The sequence below is a fragment of the Dendrobates tinctorius genome, unplaced genomic scaffold (assembly GCF_039654945.1).
Source record: "Dendrobates tinctorius isolate UK_male_01 unplaced genomic scaffold, ASM3965494v1 ptg000107l, whole genome shotgun sequence".
Classification (NCBI taxonomy): Eukaryota; Metazoa; Chordata; class Amphibia; order Anura; family Dendrobatidae; genus Dendrobates; species Dendrobates tinctorius.
In genome coordinates this window covers 2,546,955-2,566,778 of record NW_027361775.1, presented here as the reverse complement: position 1 = coordinate 2,566,778, position 19,824 = coordinate 2,546,955, and the positions used below count along the sequence as shown (strand labels likewise).

At 44.9% G+C, this 19,824-nt stretch overlaps 1 protein-coding gene across 1 annotated transcript in view; it reads right to left on the bottom strand.

Annotated features, from left to right (window-relative positions):
* COL21A1 (collagen type XXI alpha 1 chain) overlaps positions 1-19,824 on the bottom strand; it is a 526,378-nt gene that overhangs the window by 347,480 nt on the left and 159,074 nt on the right. The window contains exon 3 of the mRNA XM_073589133.1: positions 16,636-17,187. Within this exon, the coding sequence (XP_073445234.1) occupies positions 16,636-17,187 (552 nt within the window). The remainder of the gene's footprint in view (positions 1-16,635; positions 17,188-19,824) is intronic.

Below are 19,824 nucleotides of genomic sequence, written 5' to 3'. Positions count from 1 at the left end.
TGTCCACAAGTGTACGCAGAGATTCAAAATCTCCATTATCCTCTCGTCACTTTGGTCACAGGCAGCTGTGCCATCGAGCGTGTCACATAGCGCTCAGATATCAGTGGGCCGCACACAATCCACAAGTGTCCACTGTCCACAAGTGTACGCAGAGATTCAAAATCTCCATTATCCTCTCGTCACTTTGGTCACAGGCAGCTGTGCCATCGAGCGTGTCACATAGCGCTCAGATATCAGTGGGCCGCACACAATCCACAAGTGTCCACTGTCCACAAGTGTACGCAGAGATTCAAAATCTCCATTATCCTCTCGTCACTTTGGTCACAGGCAGCTGTGCCATCGAGCGTGTTACATAGCGCTCAGATATCAGTGGGCCGCACACAATCCACAAGTGTCCACTGTCCACAAGTGTGTGCAGAAATTCTAAAACTCCCCTGTCCTATAGACACCTTGTACCTTGTTTTACATTACTATATAGTTTGTTGGATTTTGTCTACATTTCTACCAAAAATGAGGAAGGCTGGTGGAAGAGGCCGTGGAATTGGGCGGGGGTTGGCAGCTGGTAATGATGGTGTTGGTGGTGGATCTGATGGTAGTGGCAAGAGCAAAATAGGACCAAATGCAGGAGGTGCTGATCCTGCGTCATCGTCTGTCTACATAAGGCCTCGAACGCTTAGTTTTCTAGGAGTTGGCAAACCGCTTTTAAAGGCAGAGCATCAGGAAAAAGTTTTGTCTTACATTGCTGACTCAGCCTCCAGCTCTATCGCCTCCTCTTCTTCAGTTGTAAAAAGTAAAAGCACTGAGTCATCATTGGAGGCTCATGTTCATGAACCACACCTTTCCTTGTGTCCTTTACCCCAACCAAGATTGAAGGATGACGCAGGCCATACTACTGATTACTCCATGGAGCTGTTTTCACATACCATGCCAGGATTATCAAGTCAAATGGTGAATTACCCAGGCCAAGATGAATCTGACATGGAGTGCACTGATGCACAGCCGCTGATGGATGATTCTGCTGGTACATTCACTCAGAGCACTACATTGTCCTCGCAGTGTACAGAGCCAGATTTTGACCCTGATGAGACTCAGGTGCCCCTTCCCGCACACTATACCACCATACACGGTGACACAGAGAAAGGTGCACATGACATAGAAGAGGAGGTGATGGATGACCCAGTTGTTGACCCAGATTGGCATCCATTGGGGGAAGAGGGTGCTGCTTCCAATAGCTCAGATGAGGAGCATCCACAGCAGACATCGACATCGCAACAGCTGTTATCTGGCAGGCCCGGAGCACTCCAAAGACAGGTTCCAAACATCAAAAGAGTTGCTGGACAGCTTGTCCAGAGGGTCAAAAGATCACAGCGTGCTAGGCCGCAAAATGTCTGCCAAAGTAGGAAGAGTGCAGTGTGGCACTTTTTTGAACAAAATCCTCATGATCAGGCCAAGGTTATCTGTAAGAAGTGCGCAAAGACCTTTAGCCGAGGGAAAAATCTGAAAAATTTGAATACCAGTTGCATGCTTAGACATTTAACCAGCATGCACTTGCAAGCGTGGACACAACACCAAACCTCAAGTGCCACATGTGCAACTGATCACAACGAAGGTAGTCGGCAACGCTACATTGTTTCCCCCACTGTAAGCACACCGGTTAGCACAGCAGCAAATGTTGAGGTGTCGTTGCAAGGCCACAGCAGTCAGGGAATCCCACTGTTATATCAACGAAAGACTGATTCTAGGCCATCAGAAAGAACACCAACTCCATCACCATCATCAACCCTCTCTCAGTCCGCCCTGTCCACCGCTACTTCCACCATATGCAGCTCTCAAGTCCAGCTCACCCTCCCAGACACTATGAGTAGGTCAAGAATGTACTCAGTCTCTCATCCGCGTACACTGGGTTTGAACGCCCACATTGCCAAACTAATCTCGTTTGAGATGATGCCCTTTCGGTTGGTGGAAAGCACAGCTTTCCGCGAACTCATGGCCTATGCAGTACCACGCTATGACCTACCCAGTCGCCACTTCTTCTCTCGCAAAGCCATCCCAGCCCTCCACCATCATGTGAAAGACCGCATTGTCCATGCACTCAAGCAGTCAGTGAGCGGAAAGGTGCAACTCACAACTGATGCATGGTCCAGTCGGCATGGCCAGGGCCGTTACGTGTCCATCACTGCGCACTGGGTTAATGTGGTGGATGCAGGGTCCACAGGGGACAGCGGTGGTGGGACAGTGCTGCCTAGCCCACGGTCTAGGAAACAGTTGGCTGTAGGCGATCGACCCTCCTCCTCCTCCTCCAGAAGCGACAGCTCGTCCACAGAGCGCAGTCGTACGAGCACTCCATCTGCAGCTGCCACTGTTGCACACGATGTGTCCCCCTATCGAGCAGCTAGTGGAAAGCGTCAGCAGGCTGTGTTGCAGATGATGTGTTTGGGCGACAGACACACCGCCGAGGTGCTGGCCGAGTACTTGAAGCGACAAACTGAGTCATGGCTGGGCAGTGTACATCTTGAGGCAGGCAAGGTAGTTAGTGATAACGGCCGTAATTTTGTGGCAGCCATAGCCCTTTCAAAACTCAGCCACATACCTTGCTTGGCTCACACCTTGAACCTGGTGGTGCAGTGCTTCCTCAAAAATTATCTGGAATTAACAGCCCTGCTCCAGAAGGTGCGAAGACTGTGCGCGCACATCCGCCGGTCGCCTGTACACTCCGTTCGTATGCAGAAGCTGCAGCGATTGCTCCACCTTCCCAACCACCGCCTCATTATCGACATTGCAACAAGGTGGAACTCCACCCTGCACATGGTGGAGCGGCTGTGCGAGCAGAGGCAGGCCATAATGCATTTGTGGGAGGATACACGGCCAGGCACTTTGAGAGCAGACATGGAGTTGACAGGCATGCAGTGGTCGAAGCTGAAAGACCTTTGTAAAGTCCTTCAGTGTTTTGAGGAATGCACACGGCTGGTAAGCGCAGACAACGCCATCCTAAGCATGAGCATCCCACTTATGCGTCTGCTCATGCAAACTTTGACGCACCTTAAGGAGCAGGCGTCTGCAGCCAATGTTGATGAGGAGGAAGAGGAGGAGGGAATCCTTGATGACATTCAGCCATTGTCTGCTCAGGGACCTCTCCTGGACGAGGTGGAGGAAGAAGAGGAGGAGGAGGAGGAGGATGATGGGGATGATTACTTAGGGGAGGAGGATGCATCTCGTGGGGCAAGTGAAAATGTTGGCGTGGCAAGGTCTGGTACAGGGTTTGTGCGTGACTGGAGGGATGTGGATTTGCCAGAAAGTGCTCCTCCACCCAGCACTCGCAGTACATCATTGACACCGGGAACATTGGCCCACATGTCAGATTATGCCTTGCGGATCCTAAAAAGGGACCCCCGCATTGCCAAAATGATGAACGATGACGACTACTGGTTGGCCAGCATCCTGGATCCACGCTATAAAGGCAAATTACAAAACATCATGCCACAGGAGAACCTTGACCTAATATTGGCTAATAAACAAGCAACTCTGGTAAATCGGTTGCTTGAGGCATTCCCAGCACACAGCAGCGGTGATGGTTCTCACACGAGCCGTACGGGCCGGGGGCAGCTTGGCAGAGGTGTTCGTGGTGCACACAGCAGAAGTGGCGTTGGAGACAGGGGTTTCATGACAATGTTGTGGACTGATTTTTCAAATACCGCTCACACAACTGGTAATACTGCATCGATGGAAAGTGACAGGAGACAGCAGTTGTCAACTATGGTTACAAACTACTTTTCCTCCCATATCGATGTTCTCCCACACAGGTCATTCCCCTTTGACTATTGGGCCGCTAAACTGGACACCTGGCCTGAATTGGCCCAATATGCCTTACAGGAGCTCGCTTGCCCAGCTGCAAGTGTGCTATCGGAAAGAGTCTTCAGTGCAGCTGGATCAATCCTGACAGAAAAAAGGACCCGTCTGTCAACCCAAAATGTGGATGATCTAACCTTCATTAAAATGAACCATGCATGGGTTTCCAAGGATTTTGTCCCACCTTCCCCTGATGACACATAGGGTGACAGAAAAATGGCTTGCTTTGGTCCACCTCTTCCTGGTACTTCACCTATTTCGCCTTTTGCATCAGTTGAATGTCCAACATCAACATATGCCACTTTCTAAAACTCCCTAACTGTGCTGCCTCCCCCCCCATGGCCGGGGTCACCACCTAGCGCACGACACCGTGCGAGTGCCGTTGCCCTGGACAGGTGGGTAGGCCGACTCTTGGGCGCGGGCACTGGCACAGGGTCCCTCATAGTGCAATCAAGTGTCTCTGACGGTGGTGGTGCACACCCGCCGTCAGACACACCGCTGTACTATGAGGGGCCCAGTGCCAGTACCGACGCCCACGAGTGGGCCCCCCTTGCTTGGCCAGGGCCCCAGCATTTGCAATCTTTACCTCTCCCTGCTCCTCCGCTGTGTAATCTGGGCCGTCAAATCCATACTGTGCCTGACACCGTCTGAGCCTGCCTCCTGATGTATAGACATATATTTTGAATGTGTACGCTATCCATACATGTTATCCGGGGATACGTTACCCCTTCTAAACTTTGTGCAATGACGTGCAATCCATACTGGGCCTAACACCGTCTGAGCCTGCCTTATGCTGTATAGACATATATTTTGAATGTGTACGCTATCCATACATGTTATCCGGGGATACGGTACCCCTTCTAACCTTTGTGCAATGACGTGCAATCCATACTGGGCCTAACACCGTCTGAGCCTGCCTCATGCTGTATAGACATATATTTTGAATGTGTACGCTATCCATACATGTTATCCGGGGATACGGTACCCCTTCTAACCTTTGTGCAATGATGTGCAATCCATACTGGGCCTAACACCGTCTGAGCCTGCCTCATGCTGTATAGACATATATTTTGAATGTGTACGCTATCCATACATGTTATCCGGGGATACGGTACCCCTTCTAACCTTTGTGCAATGACGTGCAATCCATACTGGGCCTAACACCGTCTGAGCCTGCCTCATGCTGTATAGACATATATTTTGAATGTGTACGCTATCCATACATGTTATCCGGGGATACGGTACCCCTTCTAACCTTTGTGCAATGACGTGCAATCCATACTGGGCCTAACACCGTCTGAGCCTGCCTCATGCTGTATAGACATATATTTTGAATGTGTACGCTATCCATACATGTTATCCGGGGATACGGTACCCCTTCTAACCTTTGTGCAATGACGTGCAATCCATACTGGGCCTAACACCGTCTGAGCCTGCCTCATGCTGTATAGACATATATTTTGAATGTGTACGCTATCCATACATGTTATCCAGGGATACGGTACCCTTTCTAACCTTTGTGCAATGACGTGCAATCCATACTGGGCCTAACACCGTCTGAGCCTGCCTCATGCTGTATAGACATATATTTTGAATGTGTACGCTGTCCATACATGTTATCCGGGGATACGGTACCCCTTCTAACCTTTGTGCAATGACGTGCAATCCATACTGGGCCTAACACCGTCTGAGCCTGCCTCATGCTGTATAGACATATATTTTGAATGTGTACGCTATCCATACATGTTATCCGGGGATACGGTACCCCTTCTAACCTTTGTGCAATGACGTGCAATCCATACTGGGCCTAACACCGTCTGAGCCTGCCTCATGCTGTATAGACATATATTTTGAATGTGTACGCTATCCATACATGTTATCCAGGGATACAGTACCCTTTCTAACCTTTGTGCAATGACGTGCAATCCATACTGGGCCTAACACCGTCTGAGCCTGCCTCATGCTGTATAGACATATATTTTGAATGTGTACGCTATCCATACATGTTATCCTGGGATACGGTACCCCTTCTAACCTTTGTGCAATGACGTGCAATCCATACTGGGCCTAACACCGTCTGAGCCTGCCTCATGCTGTATAGACATATATTTTGAATGTGTACGCTATCCATACATGTTATCCGGGGATACGGTACCCCTTCTAACCTTTGTGCAATAACGTGCAATCCATACTGGGCCTAACACCGTCTGAGCCTGCCTCATGCTGTATAGACATATATTTTGAATGTGTACGCTATCCATACATGTTATCCAGGGATACGGTACCCTTTCTAACCTTTGTGCAATGACGTGCAATCCATACTGGGCCTAACACCGTCTGAGCCTGCCTCATGCTGTATAGACATATATTTTGAATGTGTACGCTATCCATACATGTTATCCGGGGATACGGTAGCCCTTCTAACCTTTGTGCAATGACGTGCAATCCATACTGGGCCTAACACCGTCTGAGCCTGCCTCATGCTGTATAGACATATATTTTGAATGTGTACGCTATCCATACATGTTATCCGGGGATACGGTACCCCTTCTAACCTTTGTGCAATGACGTGCAATCCATACTGGGCCTAACACCGTCTGAGCCTGCCTCATGCTTTATAGACATATATTTTGAATGTGTACGCTATCCATACATGTTATCCGGGGATACGGTACCCCTTCTAACCTTTGTGCAATGACGTGCAATCCATACTGGGCCTAACACCGTCTGAGCCTGCCTCATGCTGTATAGACATATATTTTGAATGTGTACGCTATCCATACATGTTATCCAGGGATACGGTACCCTTTCTAACCTTTGTGCAATGACGTGCAATCCATACTGTGCCTAACACCGTCTGAGCCTGCCTCATGCTGTATAGACATATATTTTGAATGTGTACGCTATCCATACATGTTATCCAGGGATACGGTACCCTTTCTAACCTTTGTGCAATGATGTGCAATCCATACTGGGCCTAACACCGTCTGAGCCTGCCTCATGCTGTATAGACATATATTTTGAATGTGTACGCTATCCATACATGTTATCCGGGGATACGGTACCCCTTCTAACCTTTGTGCAATGACGTGCAATCCATACTGGGCCTAACACCGTCTGAGCCTGCCTCATGCTGTATAGACATATATTTTGAATGTGTACGCTATCCATACATGTTATCCGGGGATACGGTACCCCTTCTAACCTTTGTGCAATGACGTGCAATCCATACTGGGCCTAACACCGTCTGAGCCTGCCTCATGCTGTATAGACATATATTTTGAATGTGTACGCTATCCATACATGTTATCCGGGGATACGGTACCCTTTCTAACCTTTGTGCAATGACGTGCAATCCATACTGGGCCTAACACCGTCTGAGCCTGCCTCATGCTGTATAGACATATATTTTGAATGTGTACGCTATCCATACATGTTATCCGGGGATACGGTACCCCTTCTAACCTTTGTGCAATGACGTGCAATCCATACTGGGCCTAACACCGTCTGAGCCTGCCTTATGCTGTATAGACATATATTTTGAATGTGTACGCTATCCATACATGTTATCCGGGGATTCGGTACCCCTTCTAACCTTTGTGCAATGACGTGCAATCCATACTGGGCCTAACACCGTCTGAGCCTGCCTCATGCTGTATAGACATATATTTTGAATGTGTACGCTATCCATACATGTTATCCAGGGATACGGTACCCTTTCTAACCTTTGTGCAATCACGTGCAATCCATACTGGGCGTGAGAACGGCTGGCGAGCTGTTAAGCAAGCTACAGCACCTGTCCAGACAAGTACAGGGATTCCCTAGCGAGGAGACTTATTTGATTGTTTTCTATGTTGGGACAGCAATTTTTGGGGAGCACTATACTCTGGAGAATGATAGATGGGGCCCACCATACACTGGAACATTCCAAAGGTGGACATCAGACACTGGAGCAGCATTTACAGGGCCCATTATACACTAGAGCATTAGAAATGGGGCCCATTATGTTTGGAGCATTATTTGGGCCCATAAGACAGTGGAGCTTCATCCATGGGGACCAACATTTACTGTAGCATTATGTGGAGCTCATCATATACTGTTTCAAACATTATATGGGACCAATGATTTTGTATGGAGAAATAGATGGGCCTCGTCATGAGATGTAAAAAGTGAGGTATTTTTCATTGTACTATACCGCTATTTCTCTGCCGTATCGGAGCATGATGAGTTGTGGTATGTGTTAAAGGGGCGCTCTTTCGCCCAGGGCACATGAAAACCTGCAGCCAGCCCTCCCCCCCCCACAAATTTAGCCAAATAACCCCCATTTTTCAGTGCGTAACTTGTATTATGAAGTTAATTAAGGTTGACAAGCTTAAGTAAGAAGAATTGATGCTTTTGGCATTCAAATGGGCACTGTAGGTGTGTTTCCTGTCCTCCTCTCACTGCCGACTTTTATTCCCCATTGACTTACATTGGGTTTCGTGTTTCGGGACGACCCCGACTTTTCCCTATTATCGGACGATCTTGCTCGACCCGACTTTTGGAAAAGTCGGGTTTCACGAAACGAAACGCGACCCTAAAAAAGCAAAAGTCGCTCAACTCTAGTGCCCATCACTCTGTCCCTCTGTTCCCTGCATCTTTGGGCCGAGTTGCTCGCTATTAAAAAGTCGTCCAGATATGGGACTATTAGAGCATCTTGTTCTCTATGGTGAGCCATCATCTCTGCCACTAGTTTCGTGAAGATTCGCGGGGCTACCGAGATCCTGAATGGCAGGGCCCTGTACTGAAACTCCCTTATTTCACCTCCTATGGAGACCGCAAGCCTGAGGTATTTTCGGGAGTCTTTATGGATGGGGATGTGATAGTAGGCATCGCTGAGGTCCAATACTACCATGAAGCAATGTGGAAAGAGAATTTTTATGGTCGACTTGATCGACTCCATTTTGAATTTTTCGTTTCTGACATAATCGTTCAGTCTTTTTAGATTTATAATTGTCTGGAAGGTACCGTCCGGTTTGGTTATTAGCAAGAGAGGCAAGTAGAATCCTCTGCCTTTCTTCCATGGGGGAACCTCCTGGAGGACTCTTTTGTTCAACAGGCTTAGGACCTCTTTTTCGAGGGCTTCTTGTTCTTTTACTGATGATCTTAGTGGGGTCATACATATTTTTGAGGTGGGAGAGAGAGAAAGTCTATCCTTAACCCTGATCCTATCAGATTTAATAACCAGGGGTTGTTCGATATTTTCCTCCAAGCTGGGAGAAAAAAGCTTAGCCTCCCTCCCACCCTGGGCAAACAGTCACTTGGAGGGTTTTTTTTGTCTCGGGACGAGTTACCGAAGAAGAACCCCCTGTCCCTCCTTCTGTCGTCCCATCTCTGTTCTCTCGGGGGTCTCCTCTGAAAAATTTTTTTGTTTTGAAAGGTTCTTTTAAAGCCTGTAGGGCCTTTCGGGCCTAAATTTGGGAATCCCTTCTTTTTATCCCCCGCCTTTTGGAGGATGTCATCCAATGTCTCTCCAAATAGGAATTTCCCTTCACAAGGGATGACACATAGTTTCATCTTAGTCTGTAAGTCCCTGGGCCAACATTTAAGCCACAGCATTCTTCGGGCTGCGTTTGATAGGGCTACAGTTTTGGATGACAACCTTACCAAATCAGCCAAAGAGTCAGCTAAGAAGGCCGCCGCTCCCCTTACCCTTATCACGAGAATGGATTCCAGGATCTTCTCCCTGGGTGTACCTTCCCTTAGCTGCTTCTCTAGTTGATCCACCCACACCATGAGGGCTCTGGAGGTACAAGTTGCCTCTATCGCTGGCCTAAGATTCCCTCCTGCTGATTCCCAGGTGCCCTTGAGGAAAGTATCGGCTTTCTTTTCTAATGGGTCCTTTAGAGTACCCATATCCTCAAAGGGAAGTGCAAATTTTTTCAAGGCTTTGGCGACCGCCACGTCTAACTTCGGGGCTCTGTCCCAGGAGGTGGACGCTTCCTCGTCAAATGGGTATTTTCTTTTAAGGGAGGGAACTGTGGAGTTCTTCCTATCTGGTCTCTCCCATTCTTTTTTTATCAGGCCCTGTACATTCTCGTTTAGCAGAAATACTCTACGTCTCTTTTGGCCTAGTCCCCCGAACTTTATGTCCTGGACTGATCTATCTGGCCGAGGGTCTGCTACCCCCATTGGAAGACCTTACTGCTTTTACTAACATGTCTACCTCATCCAGGGGAAAGCAATGACGACCCTCTTTTTCCTCATCTGAGGATGACGAGTCGGTGTCTGAAGTATGTGATGTAACTTTCCCTGACGTCGAGGCCTCTGACTGGGAGGCTGCTACTGTGTCCCTTTTCCTTCCCCTCTCTTTGTGTTTTAGGGATGAAAGGGCACTTTGAAACTCCGACCAGATTACGGCTCTTAGATCCGAGGCGTAATCCGGGGTTTCCTCACAAAGAACTTCCTGTATGCAGGAGTCGCAGAGTTTTTTATCTCAAGCTGCTGGTAGTGGCCTGCTACAGGTGGGGCATTCCCTGTTCTTTGTCTTTTCTTTCTTCTTTCCTTAATAAGGGAAAGAAGTCTATTATAATGGGGGACATTCACGTAGATCACTTACCCCGATATGCGCGGTTGCAGGTACCGGTTCGGGAGGTGGATTCGGATCCCTCATGGGCTGATCCACAGAAGGTGACTTGCTCCTCACAGTCAACTTGCTCCGCTGCGTGGAGTGGCTACTGGATCGGCCCTCTCGCCCGTCCTTTTCTTTTTGCCGGCTGCTCCTCGTGCTGGTTGCTGTCCTCCATGTTTACAGGACGCTTCCAGCAAGGAGCAGCTTCCGCGTTCTTCTTTTAAATCTCCCGGGCGCTGACGTCACCTTCTTCTCCCAGCCTGCCCCACTGTGCCCCGGGGAGCACGCAAAGCGCATGCACCGACCGTGGGGACCCGGAAGTCATCATTCCATTTCCGGGGCAGCGCCATATTGGTACACCTCTGTACCGCGCGCTGCCACCGCGTTTACCGGCGTCCCCCAGCCCCAATCTCCTTTCCGGAGCGGCGGCTCATTCCCCCCCCGCCTGCTCACCCTGTACAGCCCCTCGGCAACAGCGGTGGCGGCTTCAGGCACTGACCCCGCCGTGGCAGGGGCCTCCCCGCTGCCTGGACAACAAACTGGACAGCCCTGGCTCCTCTTCACAGGTAAGCCTGCCGCCTGCTGCAGGATCCACGGGTCACCCGTCAAGGACAGGAACCCAACTGGGGGCGGAGGAGAGGTGCCGCCTTTTTATCTGTCGGTTCCTGTCCTTGATGGGCGGACCCCCTCTCTCCGTGGTGCTGTCATGGATGAGAGAGAGATACTTCATTTTTTGGAAGAATTTCAAAAGTACCAACATTTTTGGCCATGACTGTCTGCCCATAACTAGTGTCTGCTGGCATTCTTTTTTTGTCTTTTCTGTAGCTGGGATTCTAATTATGACATTTGTACATAGGGTGACTGGTGTGGGAACTGCGGGCCGATTCAAAGCACTAGAACCCCCATCTCTTATGTGAGTGGCCTTGTTCCACTCACTAGGCGTAAGTTCCTTTACCCCTTTTTTGGGGATTTTTAATTAAATGATCTTTTCCACATCTGATTAGAAGCGTTGAGATTAAGCCCTTTATTGTTGTTTCTTTACCTCTCCATTCCGGTCATTTATTTTCTTCCTTTATGTCTCTGGTCTGGAGATAGGTGCAATTCCCAAAGGTGGGACATACATCTGCCAGACATTTATGGGTCTAAGGCCAAATTATTAATTTAAAGAATTTGCATGATATGGCTTCTTCAGATGTCTTGGGGAGTCCATGTTCTGAGGGTTCATGGCAATTTTTGCATTACAAAGAAGTTGTATACAATATTTGTCAGATGGTTTTAATGTAATGACTGGTCGGAGGACCTTTTTCTTAGGTAAACATGTATTTCATGATAATTTAGCTCATATGTTAAGCAAATTTCAATCTTACAGAAAAGTCATCTTGTTATAGTTTCCACCAGGGTCAAAAATTTTGACAGATGATGTAATCCTTGCACTGACTTTGGTACATGGTGAACTATTCACAGAAACATTAGATTACCGTGCAACATCTTTTCTGCTTTTTGAAGTGTTTAGACTGCAGTATGTAATCTAGTTATTATATTAATTACTGCAGACAAATCACAGTTACATCACTAATATAATGAGTCATATGGATAAAAGAATGTCAGATGGTTGTCGGATATTTGTCTGTTTATATTGCACAAAGTTTCATGACACTGCTTAATATTTAATGACTTTTTGTAAATACGTGTGCAAATTTGGACAAGTTGCCTGACATGTTATTAAAAAAATATTAGTTTAAACTTTATACTGTACATAAACAAGGTTCTTTAATCAATACAGCCGCTTTCATATACTTGGCTTCTCACAAAATTAGAATATCATCAAAATTTAATTCAGTTCTTCAATACATAAGTGAAACTCATATACAGTATTAAATAGTCATTACAAACAGAGTGATCTATTCCAAGTATTTATTTCTGTTAATGTTGATGATTATGGCTTACTGCCAATGAAAACCCAAAAGTCATTATCTCAGTAAATTAGAATACTTTATTACACCAGCTTGAAAAATTATTTTAAAATCTGAAATGTTTGCCTACTGAAATGTATGTTCAGTAAATGCACTAAATAGTTGGTTGGGGCTCCTTTTGCATCAATTACTGCATCAGTGCGGTGTGGCATGGAGGCAATCAGCCTGTGACTTTGCTGAGGTGTTATGGAAGCCCAGGTTGCTTTGATAGCAGCCTTCAGCTTGTCTGCATTGTTGAGTCTGGTGTCACTCATCTTCCTCTTGACAATACCCCATAGACCTCAAGCAGCTTGGATTGTGTGCCTTTCCACTCTTCTTCCAGACACTGCGACCTTGATTTCCAAATGAAATCGAAAAATTACTTCATCTGAAAACAACACCTTGGACCATTGAGCAACAGTCCAATTCTTTTTCTACTTGGCCCAGGTAAAACACTTCTGGCATTGTCTATTTGTCATGAGTGGCTTGACACAAGGAATGCGACACTTGTAACCCATGTCCTGGACACGTCTGTGTGTGGCGGCTCTTGAAGCAATGACTCAAGCAGCAGTCCACTCCTTGTGAATCTGCCCCAAATTTTTGAATGGTCTTTTCCTAACAATCCTTTTAAGGGTACGGTTATGTCGGTTGCTTGTGCATCTTTTTCTGTCACACTTTTTCCTTCCACTCAAATTCCCATTAATTTGCTTGGATACAGCACTCTGTGAACAGCCAGCTTCTTTAGCAATGAACTTTTGTGGCTTACCCTCCTTGTGGAGTGTGTCAATGACTGCCTTCTGGACATGTCAAGTCAACAGTCTTCCCCATGATTGTGGAGCCTACTGAAACAGACCTTTTTAAATGCTTAGGAAGCATTTGCAGGTGATTTTTTTTAATTATACTAATTTACTGAGATAATAACTTTTGTTTTTTTTATTGGCTGTAAGCCATAATCATCAACATTAGCAGATGGAATAGATCACTCTGCTTGTAATGATTTTTTGTATTGACAAACTGAAATAAATTAATTTTTTGACGATATTCTAATTTTGTGAGAAGCACTTAACCACTTGTAGAGCAGAAAAGCTGATGACAAAATTGTGTGAAATATTTTGTGTCCATTAGCATCAATTATGATGGACAATGGAGGGGAGAGACAAACATTGTGTGCAACCTTTCCCTTTTCAGGACACTGTCATCATCATAATTGGTATTTCATATACATAACTTCTGGTGCATCAAAACTTACATATGACAAACTAACTTTAATAAAAAATAAACAATATTTGGCACTAAAATATCCCTTTTATCACACAATCTGAAGACTGCTTTTGGATTTCATTAGAAATTATACTTGTATGGGCTTTTTGTTTCCCTACCAATTCAACTTCAATGTGTTTGTGCCCATAAATTAGTTTAAAGAAGTTCAGAAAAATATGAAAAAAAGTTACAAATGTTCCTGTTAAACTGTCTGATTGAGCTCACTGACGGATTCTCAGGTGAAGAGGTTGGCCACTTTACTTTGGTAGTGCAGCTTTCCTGACAAACTGACCAGCATTTTTTTACATAACATGGCTTCTGCTGGAGGAACATGTGACCAGACAAGTGCATTATTCTTCTCTGATTGTAAAACACCTCACATGAGAAAACTGCTTTTATCTTGGGGGAAGCTGAGAGTCTGACATGCTCTTCCACCAGCAGCCATTTTATGAACAGTGTGGTGAGTTTGTGAGGATTAGTTTGGATATATTACTGTAAGGTTACTTCAGTTGCCCTCACACATTATATATTAGTTGGGTGCGGCCAGTTATAATTTTGTACTGAGCTGATAGGAACACAGCAGACTAGGCAATGCAAACCATGAGTACATTTAGGATTTTGTTCACCTGTCAGGTGTCCATAGATGGACAGTAAAAAATTTCAGTTCACTAGAGATGAGCACACCTTTTGAAATGCAAATTCATCAACTATGCCAAATTTACTCGAAAAATAAGATTTGCGACCTTTAAATTTGCGGGAATTTCTGTTAGAATCTATTTCGTTTTGACCATCCGCCATCTTGTTGTGGTTTTCTGGCTGCTAGTCTTTTTCCTCTGGTGCTGGGTTTGTCTTAGGTCAGGTGATTGTATCATCCTTTATTACCCAGCACCTGCCTCCCAGTCCTTGTTGGACAATAGCGTTAAACTGCTAGTGTTCTGGCTAGGTGCCTTGTTTGCCTTCTGTGTGTAATTTTGTGCAGTTCGGGGATCTTTAGTTCTGCCAGTTTTGTTTTTGGTTTTCCATTTGTTTCTGCAGCTCCCAATAGTTTTCTACTAGGAGGTTACCCGTTTTTGTTCCCAGTCGCTAGACTTCTCAGGGATTCTCTTCCCCCTACCTATAGGTCTTCATTTGAAAATGTTGGTCTAGGAAACATTGGTGGGTCTATTCACAAGGAATAGGTCGCCCACTCCATCATAGGGTTTCAGCCTAGTCCTAGTGCAGGGTCAGTTTCTCCCCCATTTACCCTAGTCCTGAGTTGCAGATTTGCAACAATTTCAATACTGTAAAGCTAGTAAAATGCAGAAAATACATGTGGATGAGCAGAGAGCGAGGACCCTGCTGGCTAGAAGAGTTTACACTCTCTAGGAGACAGAGAGGAACCCTCTGACCATAACATCATACACTTCACAGGCAAGAGAGATAGTACACTGCTGACCATAATAGCTTACAATTTACACATGAGAAATAAAGTACACTGCTAACCACAAGAGCTTACACTCTACACAAAAGAGACATAGAGCTTACAATTTACAATTAAGAAAGAGGACCTTACTGATCATAAGAGATTACACTCTACAGGAGATAGAAAGAGGATACCTGCAGACCATAAGAGCTTACACTTCACAGGCAAGAGAGATACTACACTACTGACCATAAGAGCTTACACTATACACAAAAGAGACATAGAGAACCCCACTGACCATAAGAGCTTACAATTTACAGGTGAGAGAGAGGACTCCACTGACCATAAGAGCTTACACTCTACAGCAGTGTTCCCAAACTCGAGTCCTCAAGAGCCACCAGCAGGTCATGTTTTCAGGATTTCCTTTGTATGGCTCAGGTGATAATTGCAGTACCTGCACAGGCAATAATTCCATCACCTGGGCAATACTAATGAATTCCTGAAAACATGACCTGGTGGTGGCTCTTGAGGACTGCAGTTGGGGAACCCTGCTCTAAAGGATAGAGAAAGAAGATACATATAGACCATAAGAGCTTACACTCCACAGGTGACAAAGAGAGAGGACCCTACTGACTGTCAGAGCTTATACAGTAGAGGGAGACTTACCTAGTGACTCTGGTGTTTTAAAATGACTCTGATGTGGAAACTCTACTTTGCTGGGAATCATTAATCTTATGGCCCAGGAACTGACCAACACTATACAAGGTATGATAATCGATAAGATGTCATAGTTGTAGGGCATTATGAGGTGGACCACATGGCAATGATTTTAGCCTGTTCTATAATGCTTCAGCAGTGTGGAAAATGGTGCCGAGCAAACTTTTCTTTTTTGGTAAACATGAATCAAATCTCAAAATGTTCAAATTTACATGAAACTCAATTTTGGGAGATTCGACCAAACTCGATCTTCCGTGGTTCAATCTGCATATCTATAGGTCACGTTAACTACCTTGTCTACAAGCGCCTTAAAGCTAAGCTGACAAAATAGGTAACAGTGGGATCATTTTTGTCACCAGTGACTGGAAGAATGGACATTAGTGAATGAGAAAGAGCTGCAAATCGACAGTGGGCAGTATTGATTTGCATGACAGACTTAATGAAGGTACCACAGGAGTAAAATGCACCTCACAGCCTCTGCCAGGAATGTTAGTCCAGTCAGGGATTGAAATGCATTTCTAGCAACATTATAGCATCTAAAGTGGTGCAAATTTTGATGAATTTGCCATTTTAGTGAAGCTGGTTGGAACTGATGCAAAAATCTACTACATTTTTGCCCATCTTAGAAGTGAGCAAAAATTTTGTAATCCTGAGATGTTTTCAACCCAAAACCTTCATGAAAATTCTTTCATAAATTGATACCATGAAGTATGGTTTTCTATTATTACTCTTATTATTATTTGTGAGAATGTTTAGGACAACCAAATATTTTTTGCAAAATCAATCTTCATAATTTTTTTAAAACATTGAAATCTACATTCTTATCTTAACTTATAGAAATAAATTACCTTCACAGAGCTTTTGCTTCATGATTTCTCGTATTCTTGATATGGCAATGTAATCTTCAACATAGAACACATAAGTAGATGATGGCTTATTAGCTATTGCTTTAAGCTCACTTTCTTCAATTTCTGAGCCTACTCCGATTGCAAAAAGAGTAATTTTATTCCTTCTTGCTTCTTCTGCTATATATTTGACATCATCTTGAGATTTTCCATCAGTTAAAACAATGGCGATTTTGGTTAATGGTCTCAAAGACCTAGCAAAAAGATTGTCTACTGCAAACTGAATGGCATTGCCAGTGCGTGTGTTCCCTCCCAGATAGTCAATAGCTTGCATTCTTTTGATTAGGTCATCAATTGACTCATGGCGTCCAAGAGGAATTTCAAGAACAGGATAGTCACTATACTGAACCACTCCAACTTGGGTGAACTTTGGTCCAATATTAAAATTGCTTGTAATATTAACAACCCATTTTTTAAGTATTTCAAAATTTTCAGGACCTACACTCCATGATCCATCAAGGATGAAAACCAAGTCATTTGGTGCAGTTCTGCAACCTGTAAAATGAGCAAATGAGGCAATATTAAACAATGTACATATGAATTGTACAAAATGTGAGATAGCAAACTATAAAACCCTTGAGTAGTTCATGTAATTGGATGAAGAACAAACATCCAAACACCTAAGTATAAGACCTAAGTTATACATCACTGAATATACAGCTGTGCTCAAAAGTTTACATACCCCGGCAGAATTTTTGCTTTCTTGGCCTTTTTTCAGAGAATATGAATGATAACACCAAAACTTTTTTTTCCCATTCATGTTAGTGGTTGGGTGAAGCCATTTATTGTCAAATTACTGTTTTCTCTTTTTATATCTTAATGACAACCCAAAACATCCAAATGACCCTGACCAAAAGATTACATACCCTGGTGATTTTGGCCTGATAACATGCACAGAAGTTGACACAAATGCGTTTGAATGGCTACTAAAGTAACATCCTTACCTGAGACCTGTGACAAATGCCAAGAAAATTGTTCAGGATGCAAAGAAAAACCCACAAATAACACCAGCTGAAATACTGGACTCTCTGAAAACTAGCGGTGTGGCTTTTTCAAGATGCACAATAAGGAGGCACTTGAAGAAAAATGGGCTGCATGGTGGAGTCGCCAGAAAAAGGCGGCCAAATGACCCTGATCAAAAGTTCAAGTACCCCATTTCTTGATATCGTGTATTGCCCCCTCTAACATCAATGACAGCTTGAAGTCTGTTGTGGTAGTTGTGGATAAGGTTCTTTATTTTCTGAGATAGTAAAGCTGCCCACTCTTCTCGGCAAAAAAACCTCCAGTTCCTGTAAATTCCTGGGCTGTCTAGCATGAACTGCGTGCTTGAGATCTCTCCAGAGTGGCTCAATGATATTGAGGTCAGGAGACTGAGGTGGCCACTCCAGAACCTTCACTTTGTTCTGCTGTAGGCAATGACAGGTCGATGTTATGATTGAGTCACCGTAGGAGGCAAAAACAGAAATGCTAGCTAAGTCCAGAAAACCAGAGAAGTTGGCAGCTATCGGATTGCAGACCCCTGAACCTATCAACACAACTAGCAGTAGCCGTGGGGGGTTCCTACGATGCCCTAGACCCCTCGATCACAGCCGGAGAATTAAATAGGCCTAAAGAAAGAAAGGGGAAATCTAAACTGCCCCAGAGCAGACCCCAAAGCAAAAGGCAGCCCCCAACATATAATGACGGTGAAGCAAGATGAAAACACTAACACAGACAGAAAGATAGACTGAGCAAAGACGGGGCCCAAGCTAACTAGATAGAAAAGGACAGGAAGGCTGCTGTCTGCAATCCGTGAAAAACCCTATGAAAATAGGAGCCAACAGACTGACAGTGAAAAAGGGCCCTGAAGACGCTAGGCTTCAAAAAAGCTATGTCAGTACTCAGGAATATTGTGAAGACAGAGCTACAGGCAAAAGGAGATTCAGCTCACCCCAGCAGGGAATGGCAGAATACAGAAAAGCAAGGAAAACAAAAACAAAACATAAATGCTAACAGGCAAAGCAGAAAACTTAGCTTTAGAGGAGCAGGAATCAGACTGGTGTCCTAGAAGTCCACAGAGAAATCACCCGCAGGGCAGAAGGGCGTCAGCAGCCTTATATCCAGTCCGTGACTCCACTCAGCCAGTCATCCTCATTAGGCTCAGGTGCCTGATAATCAGGCTCATTACCTTCCTTTACCAGAATAGGGAGTTCACCAGACCTCAGTGACGAAGGGGAAAATGAACTCACAACAGGTCGACTTGCCCTTGTGTTTTGGATCGTTGTCATGTTGGTACGTCCAAGAAAGTCCAATGCGCAGCTTCTGGGCTGATGATTGCTGCAATCATCTTTCTTTCAGCTTTGACCAAGTTTACTGTGCCTTTGTAGCTCCATCATCCACAAAACATCAGCAATCCACCTCTGTACTTTACAGTAGGAATGGTGTTCCTTTCATCTTAGGCCTTGTTGACCTCTCTCCAAATGTAACATTTATGATTATGGCCAAAAAGTTCCATTTTGGTCTCATCACTCCAAATTACCTTGTTCCAGAAGTTTTGAGGCTTGTCTCTGTGCTGCTTTGTGTATTAAAGGCAAGATACTTTATGGCATTTGCGCAGTTATGGCATTCTTCTGACGACTCGACCATGCAGCCTATTTTTCTTCAAGTGCCTCCATATTGTGTATCTTGAAACAGCCTCGCTGTTAGTTTTCAGAGAGTCCACTATTTCATCTGATGTTGTTTGTGGGTTTTTCGTTTCATCCTGAACAATTTTCCTGACATTTGTCACAGGCCACAGGCGAGGATGTTACCTTTAGTAGCCATTCAAACCCATATGTGTCAACTTCTGTGCATGTTATCAGGCCAAAATCAACAGGGTATGTAAACTTTTGATCAGGATTAATTGGATGTTTTGGGTTGTCAATTTAATTTAAAAAGAGAAAACACAGTAGTTCCACAGTTAATGGCTTCACCTAACCACTAACCATGAGTGGAGAAAAAGTTTTGGTGTTTTCATTCATATTCTCTGAAAAAAGGCCAAGAAAGCAAATATTCTGCCAGGGTATGTAAACTTTTGAGCACAACTGTAGTTATAAAACCAAGTTGATTCAATGCTGTATTGTCAAAATGCATATGTGGAAACAAATTTCTACT